At 40.3% G+C, this 24,108-nt stretch overlaps 2 protein-coding genes across 6 annotated transcripts; one reads left to right on the top strand and one right to left on the bottom strand.

Moving 5' to 3' along the window:
- Positions 1-132: 132 nt before the first annotated feature.
- On the bottom strand, positions 133-3,046 carry LOC113075108 (galectin-related protein-like). Its single transcript, XM_026247848.1, has 5 exons — positions 2,807-3,046; positions 2,130-2,204; positions 1,965-2,053; positions 1,539-1,701; positions 133-693 (listed from the first exon to the last, which is right to left on the bottom strand). The coding sequence occupies exons 1-5, from the start codon at positions 2,837-2,839 to the stop codon at positions 550-552; spliced, it is 504 nt and encodes a 167-aa protein (XP_026103633.1). The 5' UTR covers positions 2,840-3,046; the 3' UTR covers positions 133-549.
- A 1,981-nt stretch (positions 3,047-5,027) lies between these two features.
- On the top strand, positions 5,028-23,880 carry LOC113075106 (E3 ubiquitin-protein ligase pellino homolog 1-like). 5 transcript variants are annotated; one of them, XM_026247844.1, is made up of 8 exons: positions 8,209-8,447; positions 8,775-8,827; positions 16,467-16,645; positions 16,739-16,868; positions 17,182-17,283; positions 18,044-18,241; positions 19,944-20,132; positions 22,315-23,880. In XM_026247844.1, exons 3-8 carry the CDS (start codon positions 16,575-16,577, stop codon positions 22,915-22,917), a joined length of 1,293 nt encoding a protein of 430 aa, XP_026103629.1. In that variant the 5' UTR covers positions 8,209-8,447; positions 8,775-8,827; positions 16,467-16,574; the 3' UTR covers positions 22,918-23,880. The 5 variants fall into 5 exon arrangements, with proteins under 5 accessions (XP_026103631.1, XP_026103629.1, XP_026103628.1 ...); XM_026247846.1 differs by lacking the exons at positions 8,209-8,447; positions 8,775-8,827 and adding an exon at positions 5,028-5,250; XM_026247843.1 differs by lacking the exon at positions 8,775-8,827.
- The last annotated feature ends 228 nt before the right edge of the window (positions 23,881-24,108 follow it).

Raw genomic sequence — 24,108 nt, 5'->3', positions numbered from 1 at the left:
CTAGGCGCTGTCACGGCCTCATTGTGATTATAATCATGCTCGTGCACTATTCAAACTCAAACGTTCAGCGAAAACGTTCAGTTCAGTTTTTAAATAAGCTGATGGTGATGTTGAAGTTACACGATCTCGTAATTTGTTTACATTTCTTTTTTACTTTTGGTGATTGTGTTCAGGATTCAAAATTGATTGTGAAGATTAACAAAATGAGTAAAAATCTTAGTCACAGAGCTTTTTTTTCTGCAATAATCCAAAAGCCAATGGAAAGTCCAGTTGAGTCCAGGATGATGTGAACTTATGAGATGGACTACAGATATTCATCAAAATCAAGTCCCACCCTATTTGAATATCCCTTTGCACTCAGAAAAAACAAACTAAATCGGATGCGAATGGCATTTCATGTTGACTTCTGCTAAAATGCTACTGAGAATTGTGATGCTCATCAAAACGAATGCCTCCTTATAGCTCGAAGTGCATCAGTTCTAGATGATTGTGGAGCGTCCTTCAGCATCACAGACAGTCTTTAGCACCCAGAACAGACTCGAGGAGTCTTCAGTTGAGCTTGGTGATGGTCAGACTGCCGCTGATCTGGATGGTGTCGATGGCCGTCAGCGGCGTCACGCGGTGGTAGAAGTCAAAGAGCTGATGGCCGTCCACGAGCACGCGGAAGCGCGGGTGATCACAGTGAATCTCAACCTGAACAAACAACAAGAACATGTCACATACAGCTTCTAATTGCATGTTCATGTTCCTGCTGTTTTATAAGGACTAGGAGAGTTTCATGCAATAAACAGTTATTTAGACTATTTATCTTTTGCATATTCATCAGTCACTCTAAATATTTACTCTTATGCAATTAGGCATACGCTTTTATCCAAAGCAATTGACTTACATTTAATCAATTCATGCATTTGCTGGGAATCGAACCCAAGATCTTGGTGTTGCGGTCAGCATGACCCTAAACCATCCTCCATTAACCCCATAAAGCCTGCTGTGTCATATTTGATGCACAAAGGTCTCTAAGTGATAAACATGATCAAAACCTTGCTGTTAAATCAGCTGCATATAATCTACTACATGTCTTCTACCGTCTGATTGATAGTTTAGACTTTTGGGCGTTAAATGCCTTTTAGTACAAGTATAAAACGGCTTGTGCTTCACTTGTCTAATTGCTCTGAAATCTTTAATGATTTTTATAAAGTAAACATGAGAATAACTTTTATATTCTTATTGCCAACTCTTACTGGGCTAAAGTAACTTCTCTTTACACATACTTGATTATCCAGATAATAAATAATAACAGCAAATGTAATTAATAATAGTCATGCTAATAAGCAACTAGTTAATAGTGAGAACTGGTCACTAAACTAAAGTGATACCACTTTTTCTGTCTATTATTTTATATGTTTATGGGGTTAACAAGCCTTCAAAAACACCAACAAGTCAACTATTTAGTAGACAGCCAATCGTTCAGTTTTGCAAATATGCATCCCGACACAAAACATGAGGTCATTCAGCTGAATTCAGATGAGGACACTGACCCTGAAAGGCTGCTCTGCGATGAAGGGGAAGTACGGTATTGACCTCTCCTCCTCGCCCCAGCTTTCAGAAACACAGGCGTTTCGTGAAACCTCCCGGTCGTCGAACCGCACGCACATATCCAGAGCCACGTCCCCACAGCCGCACGTCAGACTGATGTCAAACCTGCCCCGGAGAGAGAGAGAGAGAGAGAGAGAGATGAGAGAGAGAGAGAGAGAGAGAAGGAACATCCAACACTGAGTTTAAATCAGCAGCTGAATCAACCTAAACAACCGAATACAGGAGCTCATCGTCTAGAAGTTTTCTGTAAACTAGCTAGCTTTGGTCATTTAACTTATACAGATAATATGAAGCACATGACAGCTGTGTATCTCAGGGTGTGTCCTGCACTTGTGTGTGTGTGTGTGTGTTGACATAAGCTACTGTACCTGTCCGGATCTGCATTCACGACGCCCATGACCGTGATTTTCTTCCCCGGTCTCAGTCCTCCGCGGATGCTGCCACAGAACGGCACGGCCTGTCAAACACAGCACAGCGACGTGAGACAACACAGCCTGGACATATAGACAGATCCACATCTGTCAGGTCATTACCAGTGTCTGCTGCTCATCTTTCTGTGGTGACATACACTGAGGCTCCTCAAAAGAACCGCTCAGATTTCTGGTTCTCTGTGGTGGATAAAGCACAACCAGGAAGTTAAGAGACGGCCGTTTGTGCAAAAAACATGCAAATTACAGACAGATACACAGCACTGAACAGATGGAAACACTGATTCATTCACTAAGGGAACATACAAATGCACAATATACAAGCTGTCTTCTTTTAAACACAATTAAAAGTGAATGAGGACTGGAGCTGTCAAGCCCTCATAGGACTAAAAGAACCATAAAAATATCCTAAACATACTCCATATGAAATAAAGTCTTTAGAACCTAAATCATTGAAACTATCAAGACATCCAAATTATATTTGACAACAAATTGAAGCAAACATTTTCTCCTCACACAAAACTATTGTCTGGCTTCATAAGATAATATAGCACATCTGTCTTGACAGCTCCAGTCCCATTCACTTACACTGTAAAAAAAAAAAAAAGAAAGAAAATCCTAAAAAAGTGTTCATGTTTGGAAGGACACGAGGGTAAGTAAATAATGCATGTTATCTGAATGTGTAAATTTCTTTAAAACATCAATGCGTGTGAATTCTCTAGTCTGACTCTCATTGCTGACGAACTAGTTCCGCGGTCACTCTTTATTATGACAATACTCACAAGTTCGTGTCGGACTGCGCTCAGCTCCGCCATGTTCCACGCAGATGCTCCACGGAAAGCGCGAGCGCTCGGGCTCGGTTCGGGATCCAGGAGTCAGTTCGCCTGTATCTCCAGCAGTCTATGAGCAGAACTCTGAAAGAAGCGTCTGTCCAATCAGCGCGCGCCCAGCAGGGTTTGCATTGTGACGTGGGCAGGATGTTAATCCGAGCGCTTGTCCTAAAACTTAAATCAGCTCTAATGACTTTAGTCTGTGTTTATCCCCCTGGGACTGAGAAGAAAAATGTTTTGGGGAATTTATTTTTACGTCATTGTAATCTGTGGAGCACATGACTTTTTATAATATAAAGTCAAATGTTATATTCGATCAACATCTTCTTGCAAACTCAGCACCTGTTCAACAACTCACTGAAAAACTCATAAAATGTTAGTTTAAGACATAATTTGAAAATCAAAGCATAGTGATGCAGTGTATGAAAAAGGATTGACCACCATCAGAACTAAAAATAGCATGTTACATTTTTGAAAATGATACCACAGTAAAACATTTTTTTCTTTTTTTGATGTGCACCACGGCGCACTGAACAAGAAAACGTTTTCGAGCTAACATTTTTAACAATGTTTTGAAAACATTTAAAACCAGATAACATTCCACACGCGTTCTATTAACACTAATGGAAGAATGTTCGTTAGTCAGAGTTCTGAGAACATTCCTGGGGAACACTGTGGAGTACCATGTGGCAAGAAAACGCACTGAAAAGATCGGAAATTAAATCTCTTTATATCATATGAAACATATTTTGCATGTATTTAAAATTGATAAATCTGATATTGAACTAAAAGGATCCTCATAAGAGTCTTCCACGACCAAACTGAGCTTTGCTGTCAGAATCATTCATTTTAGGCAAATAGCCTATGAGTTTTATTTCTCATTGGGAAGTTTTAGGAAAACCTCTGATCAAACACAGTTTCATATGTTTAATTCTAGACTTGTAGTCATAAACATTTAATATCTCATGAATATACAGCATACAGATTTCATATTAATTCATCTTTAACTATTACTCATGTATGCCGACGGAGGACTTTGGCATTTATACACTGTATTATCACACATATGTTGCCTCTTGTGATGTTCACAGGAGTGATATAAACTGTCTGTCTGAATCAAGGTGAAGGCAGCACCACAGACACACACGTGTTGTGTTGTGAGGGTATATACAGCAGGGGGCGGTCTAGAGCAACACTTTACTTTCTGCATTTACCTCTATACTACTGAAACACCTCATCTATCTATCTATCTATCTATCTATCTATCTATCTATCTATCTATCTATCTATCTATCTATCTATCTATCTATCTATCTATCATCCATCCATCCATCCATTTATTAGTCTGTTTGTCTATCTTTTCAACAGTCTGTCTGACAACCTGTCTACTTTCTTTTTATAAAAGAAAATTATAAAAATAAAAAAAATAAAAACATATTATTAGAGCCACAGAGTACAGGATGGTCTCTCAGCTTGACCGACACTGTAACCTCAACCAGAATCTCTCTCAGAGAAATCTGATTTCCAAACATCTCTTCGTTATGTTTGTTTCCAATAACCTGTTGCCTCATTCAAGTTTAAAAGCATGGCAGGTTTAGTTGAATCCTTTGTAAAGAGAGTAAGCGAATCATAAAGCTCTGCTGTGTCATTGTGGATTGTGTCATGCCTATGGTGCACGACTGGTTTGAGATCCATAGACTCAAGAAGACTGCATGTAAACAACACACTAATGTGTTACACAGACAAAGACTTCTAATGCAATATCTCTCTTTTCTATCTCCTACACCCAGCTATAACACACACACACACACTCAGACATCAGGACTCCAGCCGAGCAGTTCTTTTGTTTCCCTCCCCAGTCTAAGTTCAGGGTATTTAAAACACAGTGTAAACACACTTATACTCATGGCAACTGTCTCCATGACAGCATGACAACAAGTCCTTGGCAGCTGGTGTAACTTAATATTTGCGTTGCGTTAGCATAACATTTTCAATTATGTAAGGCCGAGGCAGAGAGGCGGCGCTCATCACTGAAGTTCAGGGCAGTCGGCGCGGGATGGTTGCTATGTTGCTGTGTGTTGAGTTGCAACTGTGGCAACAAACCCATACTGAAGTACTTCCTTAAGAGGAACATCTGGTGAAAAAAATGTCCCCGGGGCGTAATGTGCTCTGAGAGAGAGAGAGAGAGAGAGAGGAGTGGGCTGGGCAGACAGACAGACAGACAGATATGACACAGAACAGATGCAGGTTATTGCCTGTGCCAGGCTCATGGCTTTGCCTCCGGCAGACGGATGAGGAAAGTGTTTGAATGCTGTTGCTGTGTGTTGGGATCTGACTCACTTTAAAGGGTTATTTGAGAATTGCTTATTCTGAAGAGAGACTAAAGGTTAAACTGTGTGAGTAAACGCATGGCTTTCCATGTTTATGTTTGTGTGGACTACACCCATGACTACACCTGTGTCGATTCAACACCCCACATTGACACCCTATCACTGCATGGCAAACACTCGCTAAGTCAGACATGTATTTATGGGTTGCCGTCGGCTGAGCAACAATGATGTCACCCTGGGATTTTATATACCCACATTTTAAGACCTGTTCTATTCTATTATCTTCTTTTCTATTCTGTATTGCTATTTTTTTACTCTAATCAGTTACACTTTTATTATATCTTTTGCTATTATTTGCCACATTCTATTCTGTTCTAGGCTAGTCTGTTTCTTCTAATTGAGTCCAATTTCTATTCTATTCTATTCCAGTCCAGTCCAGTCTAGTCTGTTTCTTCTAGTCAAGTCTAATTTACATTCTATTCTATTCTATATTATTATGGCATATTATGCTACAATCTATTATTATCACACCCCTGGACTCTCATGTGTGTTTTCGCCCCCGTGTCCCAGTTTCTGTCTCCTGTGTTTGGTTCGATTAGTTCCCAGGTGTGTCTAGTTTCTTCCCCATGTGTTCCATGTCCGTGTTAATTAAGTTACTCCATGCACCTGTCTGCTCTTAGTTATTCTGTCTTTATATACCCATGTCTGTTCAGTCCGTGTTTGTCAGGTCTACAAACCACATGTGTCTTCCTCAGTGTTCCATGTTGGATATATCCTGTGTTGGAGTAATAAAGTTTCGCTTATCCTTGGCTCCGTGTTCCTTCCGGGCAGTGTAGTGTGACAGAAGTCCCGACCTAAAAAAGTAAAAAAAAATTCGTGTCAACCCCTCCGTTTTCTTTCCGGTTTTCCTCAGTCCTTTTTCTTTCCGTTGTGTTTTATGGATCCCCTCCTTCGCCCCAAATTCCTCCTCCTCGTTCTCTCGAGGACCATACGAGAATGTTCCTATGCTAGCTAACATCAACAGCTACCCGGATGACACATTCTGCGCTTTCTATAACGCCAGCCTGAACACTGAGTGCAGAGCGTCATCGTCCGAAGATGGTCCTCTGGAGGAATTCGCCGCCTTTGTGGAGTGGACTCTGGCGAGAAACCGGTCGCCGCTTACCATCTGCCCTGTGGAGGATATCACCCGATCCACTCCCGACCCAGAGCTCAGCCCACCATTTCCCCATAGTACAGAGCATAAACCCGAGCCCACCAGTGATGGAGAGCCAGAGCACACCCATCAGATCAGATGCAAGAGCCGGCAACAATGCCCACCACGAGGTAGCAAATCCTGGACGTTGTGAGTGTGGAATGGAGCTATGCCCCCTGCATATAGAATGCCAAATTGGTCAAAATGAGGAGGAGGATCTTATAGACTGTGAATCAGTACTGGAAGTTGTAGTGCTACCTCTCCTCTCTCCGTCTCCGCTGGTCCCCTCCAGCCCTCCTTGGTTTCCTCATCCAGCCCTGAGGGGGCTTCCAATTCTCTTCTAAGTGCATGATCCCCAGTTAAGCCCAGGTGAGCTCCCGATCTCTCAGAACTCTCTCCAACACCAGAGCTCTCTCCAGTGTTGGCTCCAGCCCCAGAGCTCGCCCCAGTGTCTGTTTCTAGAAGGTTTCCTTCAGTGCCTGTGACTCCGAAATGCCCGCCCTCCCATCTGTTCCTGCTTCCTCCACCGCTGTCATCTGGCAGCCCCTCTGCTCGCCCTCAGCCCTCCATTACAGTGCAAGCTCTGCCGGCTTGCCATCCTCCATCATGGCCAGAGTCTCCCTCACCTCCACCTTCAGCCTCCAAGGCCTGGACTCCGCCTCGGCCCGTTGACCCGTCAGCTCCACCATGGCTCCTAGCTCCCTCCTCTCCACCATGGCCCGGCAGTCAACAAGCTCTGCCTGGCTCCCTCGTCCCTCTGGCTCCACCTTGGTCTGGCATCAACCATCCTATGCCTCAGGACTCCACTGTTCTGGCTTCGCCTCGTCCCTCCCGCTCTGTCAGACTCCTTCATCCCCTTGCCTCCACCTCAGTCCTCTGTTGCTCTGGTTCCACTGCGGCCTTCCAGATCCACATCCCTGCGCCGGTTGCCAGAGCCATCAGCTCTGCCTAGGACCTCCGGATCCTCCCCATCACCCTGGCTCTTCAGCTCTCCGTCTCTGCCTCGGGCTCCTCCCCCACCTGCTCTGCTGCCGTGGGCGGCCTCCGTGGTTCCTCCCACCATTGGCTCCACCTTGGGCCATTATGGCTGTGGCCTGGGTCCTGCTGGATGCACCTACACACCCTTGACGAGGACGCACCTACTAGGAGGGGGGAATAGTGTCACACCCCTGGACTCTCATGTGTGTTTTCCGATGTCTGTTCAGTCCATGTTTGTCGGGTCTACACGCCACATATGTGTGTCTTCCTCAGTGTTGGATATATCCTGTGTTGGAGTAATAAAGTCTTATTTCACTTATCCTCAGCTCCATGTTCCTTCCGGGCAGCGTAGTGTCACAATTATATTGTATGCTACTTTATATGCCACATTCTATTGTTACATCCTATGTTAGCCTTGTCTAGTCTGTTTCTTCAAATCAAGTTGAATTTCTGTTCTATTATGCTATCCCATAATACTATTATATGCCACAATCTATTCTAATTTGTTCCAATCTAGTCTATTTCAGTCTGTTATACTTTATATATCTTATGCTTTCAAATGCCACATTCCCTGCCCTTTACTTTCTATTCTATTCCAGTACATTCACATTCTAGTACATTATAGCTTTGTTATTGAGTTATTTTATATTCCATTCTATTCTGTATTGATGATATAAAATGTTAAAATGTGTGAAATTGCTAACCTAGTATAATGTTTATGCAGTGCTATTCTTATTATTAATGAAGGCCACTAACAATTTTTTTGTGGTTAACTGCTACTATTTCAAAAGTAAACGGGTGATATTTAAGGACTAATGGGCGGACTTCATTACCCTTAACCCCTCGCGGTGCGCTCTGTGACGTCAGCTCTCACGCTTTCTAGACGGACGCGATTTTTGAGAGCTGTCAGTGCACGGAGACTGCGGAGGACATTCTGCCTCACTCCTTACAGGATAATTTTTTTTGCCATTTTATCCGACAAACAGAACGACTGTTGTCACTTATTTCCGTCCACTCATGAGTACGTCCACCTGGAGTTTGTTTAGTTTGGCGCATATCTGAGAAGGCACACTAAAAAGTCTTATTAGAGGTAAGCTGTTACCTTTAGTGAATGGAAATTAAAGCACTCTAAGTCAGCCCAGGCACATTTAATTTTAGTTTATATATATTATGAAAACGTTTGCAATAAGTTTGCAAAATGAATTTGAACCAAACCAATATAAATTCAAAAACTTTTGTTAGTCTACGAAATAAATAATTCTCTATACGCACTGAATGTGATAAATCTATGAATTAAATGAAAATTTGTTTCAGAGAGTTCAGCATATATTCTCATATTTACATATGAGCGTTGATTGACTGACAGCTGTCAGCATATTTGTAATGATATCCCATCTCGAAATTGTTCATTTTCTAGGAATGTTTTCAGCGGCAAGTTTTATTTAAATTCCCAGAATGTTCTGCTAAAAGGTAGGACAACATTCTCTAGAAACATTCTAAAAATGTTTATTGATAATATTGTTTACAAAAATTATTCTCTAACATTCTAATAAAGCTTCCCATCACACTAGATGTGGACTTATATTGCTCAGAAATCAAATGTTGGTTGAAAGTAAAAAACCCAACCTTTGTTTCATGTCAAGCTCCAGCATAAATAATTCCAAAAACAACATAACCAGCTTCACTTATAAACCAGACTGACTTTATTTTATTTCTGACATACATTTACATGTTAGATTAAGATTAACAGAGGTTAATATGTTGATGTTTGATTGAAAATAATAGTTTGGTTTGACGTAACCATTATGAAGATCATAGTTAGGCAGCTTGACTCAAACTTTTCAGTGCTAGTTTTTACTTGGCTGTTGTAACTATGTTTGTTACGGCAAAAACGGTAAGAGAAAATAATGTGATCAGGAGATGTTAGCTGCTTGCTGATGTTAAAGATATCACCATGTAGTGTTCTGATCAACTGATCTCATCTAGAGTCTATGCTGCTAGTTTTATATTAGTGATTATTGTAAGTGTGTTTCAACAGCAAAAGATCCAGCAGTGTTTTAATCAGATAATCTGTATTTCAGTCTGAACTTTTTGAAATCACATTGGACATAAATCACTTTGAAATACTGCATTTTTAGACACACACAGATAAAAAAATTTGTGTATAAATCCCAACAATGTTTACATGCTTCATGCCACAATGCATTCTGGGAGATATTAGTTTTGTATGATGCACCCACAATACATTACAGCATTACATTGAGTCCACACACAATGTCCAATGGAAAGTTTCCTGCTTAAATCTTAATTAGAATGTTAGGGGATAATGTTCTAATAATGTTTTCGAAAACCATATTTAGAACCTACCTTTTAGCAGAACATCCTGGGCACTAAAAATAACTGCCGCTGAAAACATTCCCAGAATGTTCCTAGAACATTCTTAGAATGAAAACATTCCTGGTTGGGAGTCTGTGATTGTCGGCGTTAATATCCGTTCAGGATGTTCTCAGCTATGAATACTGCTACTATACAATATAATGTGAATCAGTGCATTATCATGTTTCCTGAGTCTGAATAGGCTCGGGATCTTTATCCTTCTCCACAGACTCGATCGTGCGTGGTGTGTATGCCACTACACTCTTAAAAATAAAGGTTCTTTATTGAAATCAATAGGTTCCTTTATTTTTAGGAGTGTAAAGTCTGTCATTTCTGAGGTTACAAAGTCGGTTTAAAAACATCTGATGATGAGAAAATGAGCACTAGAAAAGACATGGTGATACTAGCCATCACTGTCATCAAGAAAGAAATAAAAAAATAAATGGCAAACTTTTGAAGGAGAAAAGTAGTCTAATAAGTCTTCAGTAAAAAAAGAAAAAAACTAGTAAAATAAATCAAAAAAGAAAATGTGTTTTACATTGAATAGTTTACTTAATTTCAATTAGAAATACATTTAGATTATTTTAGAATATGTAGAAAATGCTTTTCTGTTTTTTTCCAAAACTAATCATTATAACAAAAATGTTATCAAGTTATGTTACATTTATGTTGTGAAAAATGAACTGCCCTTTCCTTGCATGTGGCTTTCTCAGTTGAATAATGAAAACAGCTTGCACATATGCTTTCAGTGTTTAGTTTTTTAATTTACCATGTTTCGTTGAAAGAAAGAAACATTGAAATATTATTTTTTATACATTTTTTTATCAGCAGGGCTACGTTGTTCTGTTATTTTGTGCAAACTCATACATGCTGAAATGCATAACAAACATTAAAATACATTTTAAGTAATAAAAAAAACAAGTAAATCAAAACACTACAAAAATAAAAAAGGATTTGTTTATTTAAAAAATTTGCTTAATTGGTCTAACAGAAATGTCACCAGTGATATTCAGTATCATAAAAATAATTTTTGTGTTGTTCTTGAACACACACACTGTCCCTTCACTGTTTCCATTCGGCTCTTTCCTTTTTGAATTTTAGGATATATTTTCTGCTAATTATTCCATAATCATTAATCTCCCCTGTATGTTTAATTCAGTGCAACTCAAACACTGTTCATATGCTAAGAGTACAGCTGCTCTCCAGACAAGAAGTTCTGCACTAAACTGATGGACCAGCATGCATTGGGTCAAATGCTCGAAATCATTAATGCACCAATGGTTATGTAAAAATAGGAGTGACAAATGTACAAACTTCTGTGCTTGCTGTTCTGTTAAACACTGCGATCTTCTGTGGCCATATACTGTCTATTCTGAAAAGGTTTTTCGTGCTAAACAGGACATTGATGAAAATATCCAAATGTTCCATGTTTGTTTATAATTTCAGAACATATGAATAAATTAATAAAAAAATCATTTACACAGAATCTGTACTGGAATTTCCTGAATATTTGGTTGTTTAATGAATCAGAATCAGAAGCCACAACTAACTTTGCATTTACATTTATATATAAATCGGAGAAATGAAGCCTTTGCAGCAAAACAAAGACTTCTCTCTATTGCACGGCTAAAATGCTGCCTAACAAACAAACAAACTGTTTAGTCTAACCGTCTCTATCACACATACTATAGATGAAGTGAACTGTAGCTCTAAGTTGAGCGTGTGTGTAATCTCAGCATCAGCGTGAAGGTCGTGTGAGTGCGTGTGTGTATTGCATGTGTCATGAAAGATCCTTTGTTGTTGGCAGTGAAGTCACTCTTAGGTTTGTGAGTTGGTTGGGTGGGACTGAACAGAGCTGAGAGCCCAGCGAAGGGCTTTCAAAGTCAGACGTGGGGTGAATGAAGCTCTGTGTCGAGCCACCTTCACACGGACAGCTTAGTCAGATCTCAGCACCAGAGCTTCAGCTGCTCTTAGCAGTCTGTTTGCTAAAACAACAGTCACTCTTGCCCATACTTTGGCTTTTTGTCCCTTTCAATTTATAGAAATAACTTAATTCTTAAATGGAACTATTATTCCTCAAAAAGTGTCCTGAGGGATAATAGTTGAATTTAATACGTTTATTTTGCTGAACTGTGCACAGTGCAAGGAAAATAACTGTGGCTGTCTGCTTAAAACAGAAGCCACTGCTTTTCAGTTTATTTGACATTTCCATTCATACATGGTTGCAACAATGTTTAAGCACTAAATATTTAGGTTTTAATATAAAAAAGATAAATTAACTTTTGTTTCTCAATGGTTCGTAGTAGTGTGTCAAATGATTAATCTGGATTAATTGTATACAAAATAAAAGTTTTGTTTGCATAATATCTACTGTGTATATTAATGTAATGTAATAAATAGACACAAATACAGTATATATTTGGAAAATATTTATATGTTTTTACATGTCTATTTTTTAATTAATATCATTTATATTACAAATAAATATATTTCATATATTTAAAAAAAGTAATATATACAAGTAAATGCATGTGTGTATATGCGATGGATGCGATTAATCACGTTTAATAGTTTGACAGCATTATTCATAAACATTTAGTTATCTTTTAAATTAAACTTTAAATGTCACTCTATTATTACTTGCAGTCACTTTTATAAGTGATCAGTCTTGTGATTTTTTTTTACCTTGTGGATGATTACATAACACCCTAGCAACCAGACTGAACCCCCCAGCAACTATGTTTGTCTTTATCCTTTACGTCTCTCCTGTGAAAATATCTGTGCTAAACATGCAGGCTTGTATCTATATGTGTGTGTTTCAATCCTCATAAATCACTCATAAATCACAGCTCATCATTAGCAAGCGTTCCCATGCATACTTCAAAGAGCATAAACTGGGAGAGGTGTGTGTCCTGCATCACCCGCTGTATAATGGGTCGCTGTGGAAACACTGCACTGTGTTGTAGCCAGCTGGCAAGAGTGCAAATTTCTTCTGTATGTGAGTAAATGTCTGGCATGGATACAGGGACGAGGCCAGGATGTAACACACACACACACACACACACACTGCCCTTAGGGCTGACAGTATCTGTCCTTAAGAAACATATCTGGCTTTGTGTGGTTAGTGTGTGTGTGTGTGTGTGTGTGTGTGTCAGGCAGGAATGGGGTGAGAAGATTATTCACACTATGTCAGAGTCGTCCTGTCAGTGCTTCAAGCCCAGATCAGATATCTGTCCTGTTCAAGAGAGCTCCCTCTGGGTCATTCACACAGACCCACATGAAAGACAGCAAGGTTTGTACGTTTACACACAGGTGTGTTGTTGCTAGCCATCCAATTGCTAAAAAAAATCATGCACAGATGCATTACACTTAGTAGTTTTCTCTATGGATTTTGTGCTTGTGTTGATGCTTGTTAAATGATTGACACCTGTTTGTTTGTTGTTCAGTTCTTGTATTTATGTTAGATTATTTTTGTTGATTTGTCCTTGTGTGTGTGTGTTTTTTTTTTGTGTGCTTATTTATATTTGTTGGTTTGTAAATATTTTTTTTTTTTGCGGTTGTGTTTGTTCTGTTTTTTTTGTTTGTTTGCAGCTGCTGCTTTATATTTTAATTTGTTTCTTGTTTTCAGTTGTTTTGCAGTTTGTTGAGCTGTGTTGGTGTGTGTTTATTGATTTGGAGTTGTGTTTGTTATTTAATTTATACATTTGTAAGCTTGCCACTTTATGTTTTTATTTATGTTTTGTTTTTATGTGCTGTTTTCTGTTTGTTACTTTACACTTGTTGTTTGTTTGTTGCTTTGCACTTGCATTTGTTAGTAGATTTGTTCTTGTGTTTGTTTTGGCACTTTTCCACTGTATGGTACGGTTCAGTAAGGTTCAGTATGGTACGGTTCACATTTGGGGGGTTTCCCACTGGGTACAGTTCCTGATACCTGGTATTTTTTGTACCATCTCGGTTGAGTTTCCAATTAAACTGTACTGTTACCAAAATGTGACGTGTAAACTCTGCTGATCATGGATTGGCCAGAGAAAATCGTCACTACCTGCGTCACTGAAAATGTGACACAAACACAAAAGTAAAAAATAAAATTAAATGAGCACAGCCACTGAAGGATCGAAAAAGCAACTGTTCTGAATGAGCGCAAATTATTTGTACATTTGTTCGTTGCAGAAGTACAGACGTTCCTCTTGTTGATAGCAGAGGAGCGGATCAAACAAGAGCTTGATGGGGCAATGCGGAATGAAAAAGTACTTTTTAGGAGTTGTGGCAGTAAAGGCAGTGCAGCTATAACAACATGTGAATAATCCCGCCCACTCTAAAGTTATACTAAACTGCAGTGGAAATGCAAATCGTCCCTAGCCAAGCTTTATTATACTGAGCCGTGCCGAGCTGAGTATGAGTCTTGTTTTGTTTGTTACTTTGCACTTGTAGATTTGTTCTTGTGTTTGTTTGTTTCTTGCTTTGTTTTGGGGTTTCTGTTGCTTTGCACTTGTACTTGAGCTCTGGAGCTGGAGCCGACAGTGGAGTGAGCTCTGGGGCTGGAGCCGACAGTGGAGCGAGCTCTGGAGCTGGAGTCGACAGTGGAGTGAGCTCTGGAGCTGTAGCCAACAGTGGAATGAGCTCTGGAGCTGGAGTCGACAGTGGAGTGAGCTCTGGGGCTGGAGCCGACAGTGGAGCGAGCTCTGGGGCTGGAGCCCACAGTGGAGCGAGCTCTGGGGCTGGAGCCGACAGTGGAGCGAGCTCTGGGGCTGGAGCCCACAGTGGAGCGAGCTCTGGGGCTGGAGCCGACAGTGGAGCGAGCTCTGGGGCTGGAGCCCACAGTGGAATGAGCTCTGGGGCTGGAGCCCACAGTGGAATGAGCTCTGGAGCTGGAGTCGACAGTGGAGTGAGCTCTGGGGCTGGAGCCGACAGTGGAGCGAGCTCTGGGGCTGGAGCCCACAGTGGAGCGAGCTCTGGGGCTGGAGCCGACAGTGGAGCGAGCTCTGGGGCTGGAGCCCACAGTGGAGCGAGCTCTGGGGCTGGAGCCCACAGTGGAATGAGCTCTGGGGCTGGAGCCCACAGTGGAATGAGCTCTGGAGCTGGAGCCGACAGTGGAGCGAGCTCTGGTGATGGAGCCGACAGTGGAATGAGCTCCGGGGCTGGAGCCGACAGTGGAGTGAGCTCTGGAGCTGGAGCCGACAGTGGAGTGAGCTCTGGGGCTGGAGCTGACAGTGGAGTGAGCTCTGGAGCTAGAGCCGACAGTGGAGTGAGCTCTGGAGCTAGAGCCGACAGTGGAGTGAGCTCTGGAGCTGGAGTCGACAGTGGAGTGAGCTCTGGAGCTAGAGCCGACAGTGGAATGAGCTCTGGAGCTGGAGCTGACAGTGGAATGAGCTCTGGGGCTGGAGCCGACAGTGGAGCGAGCTCTGGAGCTGGAGCCGACAGTGGAATGAGCTCTGGAGCTGGAGCCGACAATGGAGTGAGCTCTGGGGCTGGAGGTGACAATGGAGCGAGCTCTGGAGCTGGAGCCGACAGTGGAATGAGCTCTGGGGCTGGAGGTGACAATGGAGCGAGCTCTGGGGCTGGAGCCGACAGTGGAATGAGCTCTGGAGCTGGAGCCGACAATGGAGTGAGCTCTGGGGCTGGAGGTGACAATGGAGCGAGCTCTGGGGCAGGAGCCGACACTGGATCGAGCTCTGGAGCTGATGATGACAGTGGAGCAAGCTCTGGAGGAGCGGGCACTGGAGGGCACTCTGGAAGGCATTTGGAGGTACTTGGAGGTTCCTTAACGTCATCATTCAAGGTCCGGTCTTCTGTGATGCTTCTCAAGCAGGGAACAGGGAGACAAGGAATTCTTTAAATAACAGGCTTTATTGCTCCAAGAAAGACATTCAAGACCAGACTCCAAAGACAGGGAAACACAGGGCTTAGATGCAGAACTAAATGAAGAGTAAACTAGATAATTAAAGACACACAGCTGGGGACTAATAACAATTAGTTATTTAGAACTAAACAAGGACAGGAAGAGGAATTCCAAATATGGTTACAAGAGGGAGGGAATTGGAACTTGTTAATTTGTAGAATTGTACTTGTGTTTGTTGCTTTATACCTGTATATATTTATTGTTGTTTTCTAGTTTTGTTTAAACTGATGTTTTTTTTGTGTCTTGATTTTGCATCTTTGTTGACGTGTGTTTTCGTTTTGCACTTGTTTATCTCTGTTCATGCACATGAGAGATTAAAGTTCTGTCATCTGAGGCTTTGAGAGTTGTTGGTTTTTTTGTGTGTGTCGGAAACAGCGATGTCTGTCGCCTGCTATTTTTATGTTTGTGGTTTCATCGCGTGCCAGCGCCAACTTTTTGTGACCGTTTGACCCTGACGGAGCAAAACAGTACTGATGACAACCCACACTGAGAGGAAGTGAAACCATCTTGGTGATATTTGGAGATGATCTCCTCCGTTATTTCATTACTTGCTTGTATGATATCGAATGTGTCTCTTCTGGGTAATATTCCCTTTCTATAACTTTTATTTGCTTGTTGCAGGGTTTTATTTGCACTGTAGTCTCAGTGGTGCCACCGTAAAGGTGGGAATAAGATTAACATCTTTAGATTTTGTGCTGCTTTCAGAGGCGTATAGTAGGAGGAGAGCAAACTAATCACTGGATCACAGACATGATTTGAGACATCTGTCGCTTAGTCATTCGTTTAGTGCCACAAATTAGTTTAACCGGCTTTTGTTGTGTTTTTCATTTGCAGATGTCTTATAGTGAGCCCATGATGGTGGAGCATTGAGGATACAAAATCAGAAAGGGAAGTCAGAAGTATTTCAGAGAAAGAGTTTGAGCTGTAGACCAGACCAGAGTGATGTTGGCCCCTGAACAGGAGCTTTTGAGCTCTTCCAAACCCATCAAATACGGAGAGCTCATCATCCTCGGGTAAGAATGACTCCTCTATCTCAATCAGATTTACATTTATGATTAGTAAGTCTTACTAGTTCAGTATTGAGTACTAATGTTTTGTTTCCACAGCTACAACGGCTCCCTACCGAAAGGAGACCGGGGAAGAAGAAGGAGTCGTTTTGCTCTGTTTAAGAGACCCAAAGCCAATGGAGTCAAACCCAGCACCGTCCACAGCGCATGCAGTCTACAGACCGCCAAGGTACATGCCCAGTGTACTGAGTGTATATTTTTTTTTAAGTCTTTATTGTGGATTTACATATCACATTGAATTTTTTAAGGGCTTCTGCACAAGCCGAGTGTTCAAAGTTTTTCTTATCATTTGTCGTATCTAAAGCATGCGTAGCATGCGACCCATTTATCCAGAGTGACTTAACCCTAACATTTTATTGTCATCTGTTACTCCTGCATGTCTGAATATGATAAATCAACTGTAAGCTGATTTGACCGATGTAAATATTATGAACTGGCATGCTCTTCATGAGGGTTCTGGTGTGCATGTGGTGTTTCTGCAGGCCATCAGCAACAAAAATCAGCACAGTGTGTCGTATACGCTGTCCAGAGCGCAGACGGTAGTCGTGGAGTACACACACGACAGCACCACCGACATGTTTCAGGTATGTTTATGTTTCTTCAGGTAACTGTGTGTTTGTGTACAGATTTAGTGGGTGCATTTGTACTTGGATCTGGTTTGCATATTTTAAATCAGTAAAGCACCTAAATGCAATACCAATACCAATTGACAAAATTAGCTGAAACCGATAATAAAGTTTATTTAATAATCACATTCATTTAATAATAAACATTCAAATAAAAATAATTATAAACATTTAATTTGCACTTAAAGATGTTTTTATGTCAACTTCATTATAAAATCATGTTTCTACTCCAACATAATTGGAAATCTTATTCCTTCTAATGTTCATTCATGTTTATTCTGTACTATATCTAGTATAAAAGAAAAAGAGATGATCGCTTCCTATGCCGCTTGAAATAAGTCAATACAGCGACCGGTCACGCTACATTAAAGAGCATCAAAACCACATTTATTGTTTGAATTGTGTGATAAAATGGACAGAACCAACTAAAAACGGCACAGACTAAAAGATCTCTGAAGAAATAAAATGATATTATCAGTGCCTTCCGAAAACCAAAAATCCATTTTCAGTTTTGGAAATTTTGGTGCATTACCTCTCTATGCAGAAAGGACATATAAATAAACTGCACAGTTAGTGGTGCAATATAAACACTTTCTAAACACTGAATGTTCTTCATCTCATTCATGCATGTCACTCTGTTTTTACTCTGCGTGTCACAGATTAGAGGTTCCCACACAATATCGCCTTAATCATTGCAGAAACCCTCTTTATTTTTCAGATCGGCCGGTCCACTGAAAGCCCCATTGATTTCGTGGTGTTGGACACAGTGCCTGGTTGTCACAACAAAAGTGGCACGATGTCGTCTCAGAGCACTATATCGCGATTTGCGTGTCGGATTGTGTGTCAGAGAGCGCCACCCTACACCGCGCACATCTACGCCGCTGGCTTCGACTCGTCCAAAAGCATCTTTCTGGGGGTGGGTCAAACACACTCTCTCCTCTCTAACAGTCTTTCATACTCATCCATCCATCCGTCCATTCCATGATGCTTTCATGTGTTCATCTGTCCACTATCACTCATCCTGGAGAGGCTGGAAATGAACAAGTGAGTGAGTGAATGAACTAATTCATGACGTGAGTAAACCACACTGCTATTCGAAAGTTTGCGGTCTGTAAAAGTTTTTTTTAAGGATATTTTAAAAATAGATAAACATTATAAGAGTTAAGATTATAAATGTGTTTACTGCCACTTTTGATCAATTTAGTGCATCCTTGATTAATAGAAGTATTAATTAATTAAAAACTAAAATCTTACTGACCCCAAACATTTAAATGGTAGTCTGTGTGTATGAATGAATGAATTGGTGAATGAATTGTGGGAATGAGTGAATCGATAAATGAAGTGAGCAAACAAATGAAAGATTTAATGATTCTGTTAATGAACGAATGAATCAGTGAACGAATTGTGTGAATGAATGAATCAGTGAATGAAGTGAGCAAATATATATGAATCAGTGAACGAAGTGAGTGAACCAATGAATCAGTGAATGAATGAATGAATCAGTGAACGAATTGTGCGAATGAATGAATCAGTGAACGAAATGAGCGAATAAATGAATCAGTGAACAAAGTGAGTGAATGAATGAATCAGTGAATGAATGAATGAATCAGTGAACGAAGTGAGTGAATGAATGAATCGGTGAATTAATGAATCAGTGAATAGATGAAACCAGTGAACAAAGTGAGCAAATGAATTAAACAGTGAACGAAGTGAGCGAATGAATGAATCAGTGATCGAAGTGAGTGAATAAAGGAATCAGTGAACGAAGTGACCAATTGAATGAATCAGTGAATTAATGAATCAGTGAATAGATGAATCAGTGAACAAATTGAGCAAATGAATGAATCAGTGAACAAAGTGAGCAAATTAATCAGTGAACGAAGTTAGCGAATGAATGAATCAGTGAATAAAGTGAGTGAATGAATCAATCTGTGAATGAATGAATCAATGATCGAAGTGACCAAATGAATGAATCAGTGAATTAATGAATCAGTGAATAGATGAATCACTGAACAAAGTGAGCAAATGAATGAATCAGGGAACGAAGTGAATGGATGAATGCAACGGTGAATGAAGTGAGCGAATTAATCGGTGAATGAAGTGAGTGAATGAATGAATCAGTAAATTGAATGTGCGAATGAATGAATCAATGAGAAAATGAATGCATCAGTGACTGAAGTGAGCGAACGAATGAATCAGTGAATGAAGTGAGTGAATGAATGAATCAGTAAATTGAATGTGCAAATTAATGAATCAGTCCACGAAGTGAGCGAATGAATGAATCAATGAGAAAATGAATGCATCAGTGACTGAAGTGAGCGAACGAATGAATCAGTCAATGAAGTGAGCGAATGAATGAATCAGTGAATGAAGTGAGCAAACTAATGAATTGGTGAATTAATTGGGAGAATGAGAGAATCGATAAATGACTTGAGTGAACAAACTGATTGCATGCATTGAAAGAAGAAATTAATCAGTAAATGAAGTGAGCAAACAAACAAAATAATTAATCAATCTGTTAATGAATGAATGAATCAGTGAAAGAAGTGAGCAAAATGATATATCAGAGAATTGGTAAATCAACAAATGAATGGACAGATTTCATTCTCTGTCCTCAGGAGCAAGCGGCAAAATGGTGGTGCTCTGACAGCCAGATGGACGGCCTGACCACCAACGGTGTATTAGTGATGCGACCGCAGCACGGCTTCACCTGCGAGTCCAAAGCAGGCTCCTGGAGAGAGATCTCAGTCTGCGGCAATGTCTTCAAACTCCGAGAGTCTCGGTCCACTCAGAAACATGGAAAACCGGTGAGAGCTGAAATTAGACTTTAATAGACTAGCCATTTATCACACCACCAAATTTAGATCAAAGAATGGCCAAGGCTTGATGAAATCCCCCAAAACAAGGTCAAACCATTGCCATAGGGACAGATAAACACAAGGGTGGCATTTCCTTGTTTCCAGCTTCACCATGACAACTCTGATCATGTGCTGGTACATACTTGTTTTATTGCTTGACAATTCCCACTGGCCTTATCTGGAATCACACAAGTACTCACAGTTGCAGTGTGAAGAAGAATTTGTATATTTATGTATCTTTACAATCAGCAAAGGCCCACGGGGACTGACTAAGCACATAGCTGGTGTGTTTGTGTGTGTGTGTGTGTGTGTGTTGTGCGTGACAGGACTCTCGCCCGACTGCAGTTTGTTGTGTTGTTCAGATCTGGTCTCCATGGTGTCAGAGGTCCTGTCTCTAACCTTTTTTTCTCTCTGGATGCACAGTGTGTGAGAACGAGAGGTTATGAAATGACTGTCACTGGTAAACAACTCCAAATCTCAAAAACCTCTAAACCAGTTCCTCTCTGAAATGTGTTTATCAATATCTGTTCTTTTAGATATACCTTTTTATCATTATTTTAGTATCACTGATATACTATTGTAGTTATTTTTTATTTGATTTTTTTATACATCAACTTTTTAGTAAACAAAGTTTTAGTAATCTTGTAGTGTTTTGGTCATTTTTTTTTTATTCTAAGTTTATATAGTTTTTATGACCTTTTATTGATTAGATGTATTTGTTTTCGTACTTAAAGTTAAAATAAAGAAATGTTGCCTTGTTGCATATATATATATATATATATATATATATATATATAATTTTTTTTATTATTATAATTTTTTTTTATCAAAATGTTTATTTTAGTTTAGTTCAGTCCTTTTTTTTCAGGTTTTAGTTAGCTGGAATATTTTTTTTCTAATTTAGGATTTTTTGTGCATTGTGGCATTATTTCTATATATTAAAAGCACTACTATTTCCATGAGACTTACCTTTTAATAACTCTGTCATGTTAACTCTAGTTTTGTGCTGTGAATTGTGCTAATGCAGTATTTCTGACAGCACACCTGTGTAAACTCATCTGTATGTTGGCGGTAGCTGTGTTTGGTGTCTCTCTGGTCGTGATTTGGCGATGCTGGGCTGGATTTGTGTGTCCTGGCAGACTTGAGGTGCAGTCTGCCCTCTCTAAAGAGTGGATGTGGTTTGGACTTGTTTCATTCTGACTCTGTGTGTACTCACTGTACATTGCTGACTCGTGCAGAGCTGAGAAGTGTGTTTGAGAGCATCATCTACTGGACGCTTAGAGTCAGTGCAGACTGAACCTTTGCGAACTCACGTGAAAGAAACGACCTGTAGATGGTTATATTAGCCAGACACATGAATCGCTCAATATCGGACTGTTTTATGATTATCCTGCTTTGATGATCAGCAGAGGTGGCTGTTAATAAATATGCTGGCCTTAATAATTGTGACAAAAAGTGAGTGACATGACAATACAGCCAAGTACAGTGAACCATACTCAGATTTCATGCTCTGCATTTAACCCATCCAGAGAGCACACACAGACTCGAACTCACAACCTTATGATTACAAGTCCAAATCTCTAACCATTAGGCCATGACTTCCCCCAGATGTAATTGTTAATTATACATACATACATTTTAATTTTTAACACACACACACACAAATACAAAAAAGCTGAGGGACTGTAGTTACAAACAGGGTTTGTTCATATCAATATATTCTAGCAATAGCAATGTTTTATTTTAATACAAATATAAAATAAAAAATGCATATAATGAAAAAAGTATATTATTATTATATTATACTTTTTTAATATATAAAATATTCATATAAAATAAACATCAAGTGAGCATTTAGTTTTAATAATTTTTATATGATTTCCAACCAAAACTAACTTTTTGCACAAATCATGTTGCTCCATCAATATTTAATTATACAAAATAATATTGTTTTGATCATTTTATTTTAAGACTATTTATTTTAGACAAAAATACAAACATTTTAGTTACCAAAATCACACAAAAATGATGCAAGGTTTAACGTGGAGTTTATTGAAATCTAAATATATAAGTTATAGTGAAGTGATCAGTGGCATTAATGATGTTGTTCTGTGTTTGTCTCTCTGTGTAGCTGGTGAATGAGTGTCACGAGCTGGTGGATGGCACTTTAATCGACCTGTGCGGCGCGACTCTTCTGTGGCGTTCGGCGGAGGGTCTGTCACACACGCCGACCCCCAAACACCTGGAGGTGCTGTGGAGAGAGCTGAATGCAGCGCGGCCCCAGTGTCCCGTGGACCTGCACACCCTGGCCTTCCCCAGCCTGGAGCGCTCCTCCAACCCTGACCACCAGCTCTGGGCCTACCTGAGCTGCGGCCACGTGCACGGACAGCACGGCTGGAGGGGCTCCACCGAGGAGGACGAGTCCCAGAGCGGAGAGGAGCCGGGGCTGGAGCAGGGCGAGCGTGAGGGTGAGTGTCCGCTGTGCCGGACCCGGGGCCTGTACGTGCCGCTGAAGCTGGGCCTTGAGTCGGGCTTCTACCTGGACACCGCGCCCCCCACGCACGCCTTCAGCCCCTGTGGACATGTGTGCTCGGAGCGCACCACTCACTTCTGGAGCAGACAGCTGCTACCACAAGGCACTCAACGCCTCTGTCCCGCCTGCCCCTTCTGCATGCAGCCGCTCGCCCGCCACAGGAAGAGCGTCAGGCTCATCTTTCAGGGACCGCTGGACTGAGTGTGTGTGGCTGCGTCATTAATCACCAACTACACCCTTAATGGGTTACTCCACCCAAAAATGAGATTTATCCCATGCTTCACTCACCCTCATGGCATCCCAGGTGTAAATGACTTTCTTCTTTCAGACCAAGCCAATCAGAGTCATATGTGGAGCACAAAACCAGTCTTAAGTAGAACGGGGAATATCGGTCAAAATGAGAAATTCAAGATCATTTTCCATGGAGATATTTAGACAATTCCCTACCATAAATATATCAAAACTTCACTGTAGATTAGTAATATGCATTGCAATGAACTTAATTAGCTCAACTTTAAAGGCAAAGTTCTTAACATTTTTTTTTTTTGCACTCTCAGGTTTCAGATTTACAGTTAGCTGTATCTCGTCCAAATATTGTCCGATTCAAACAAACCATACATCAATAGAAAGCTTATTTATTCAGCTGATGATGGAAAAAATCTCAATTTCAAAAAATGGACCTGATTCACTCACTGGTTTTCATTCACTCCTTCAGGTGATAGTGGATGGGGGTATAGGGGGTGATTTGGGACTCAGCATGTGTGTATTTAAGACTCTGTTCCTCTCCCAACACACACACTCAGCTCTGATTTCCCACAAGGCATCTGTTCTCTGTCTGACTGGATGCTGTTCACTGTACGTTCAGTAGTTTACTGTATAAAAGCCACTGCGCTTGTGCCATAAAACCAATGTTATGTGAGGAATCTGTATGAATACACTTCAGTGGGTGTGTGAACCTGTTTTCTGAATTCAGTTACTTTCATTTGTGCTCGTTTCAAACTGCCGTTGATTATCAACTCCAAAAAACCAATGATTTTCATCAACAATGAGTCTGAAATGAGGTTATTATATTATTTTATATTATATTATGTATATAGTATTAAAGCGGTATTGTTGTTGTATTTTCTCAGAAATGTTTTTGTATAATTAAAGAATAAAGTTTATGGATCATATTTCAATAAACACTGAGCATGTCTTCCACCTATTTTAAAAAAACTGTATGTGGTCAGACAGACATTATATAAAAAGAAATAGAGAGAGAATGAGCTGAATGAATGAAAGAAAGAAAATACGTAATAAAAATATTTTACTCATTATAGAATAATGAGTTAAATGAGATAGAAAAGGCAGAAAACAATGAATGAAATTAATGAAAAGTAATCAGAACAAGTT

The sequence above is a fragment of the Carassius auratus genome, unplaced genomic scaffold (assembly GCF_003368295.1).
Source record: "Carassius auratus strain Wakin unplaced genomic scaffold, ASM336829v1 scaf_tig00016366, whole genome shotgun sequence".
Classification (NCBI taxonomy): Eukaryota; Metazoa; Chordata; class Actinopteri; order Cypriniformes; family Cyprinidae; genus Carassius; species Carassius auratus.
This window is presented reverse-complemented; position numbering and strand designations above follow the sequence as displayed.

Bases quoted from the DNA above. Each gene is read 5' to 3' on its own strand.
- LOC113075108 (XM_026247848.1), bottom strand. From the start codon at position 2,839: ATGGCGGAGCTGAGCGCAGTCCGACACGAACTT. The intron at 2,054-2,129 runs GTAATGACCTGA...TGTGTTTGACAG, and splicing joins AAGATGAGCAGCAGACACTG to GCCGTGCCGTTCTGTGGCAG. The intron at 1,702-1,964 runs GTACAGTAGCTT...TCTCCGGGGCAG, and splicing joins GTGAATGCAGATCCGGACAG to GTTTGACATCAGTCTGACGT.
- LOC113075106 (XM_026247846.1), top strand. From the start codon at position 16,575: ATGTTGGCCCCTGAACAGGAGCTTTTGAGCTCTTCCAAACCCATCAAA. The intron at 17,284-18,043 runs GTATGTTTATGT...TTTATTTTTCAG, and splicing joins GCACCACCGACATGTTTCAG to ATCGGCCGGTCCACTGAAAG. The intron at 18,242-19,943 runs GTGGGTCAAACA...CTCTGTCCTCAG, and splicing joins CCAAAAGCATCTTTCTGGGG to GAGCAAGCGGCAAAATGGTG.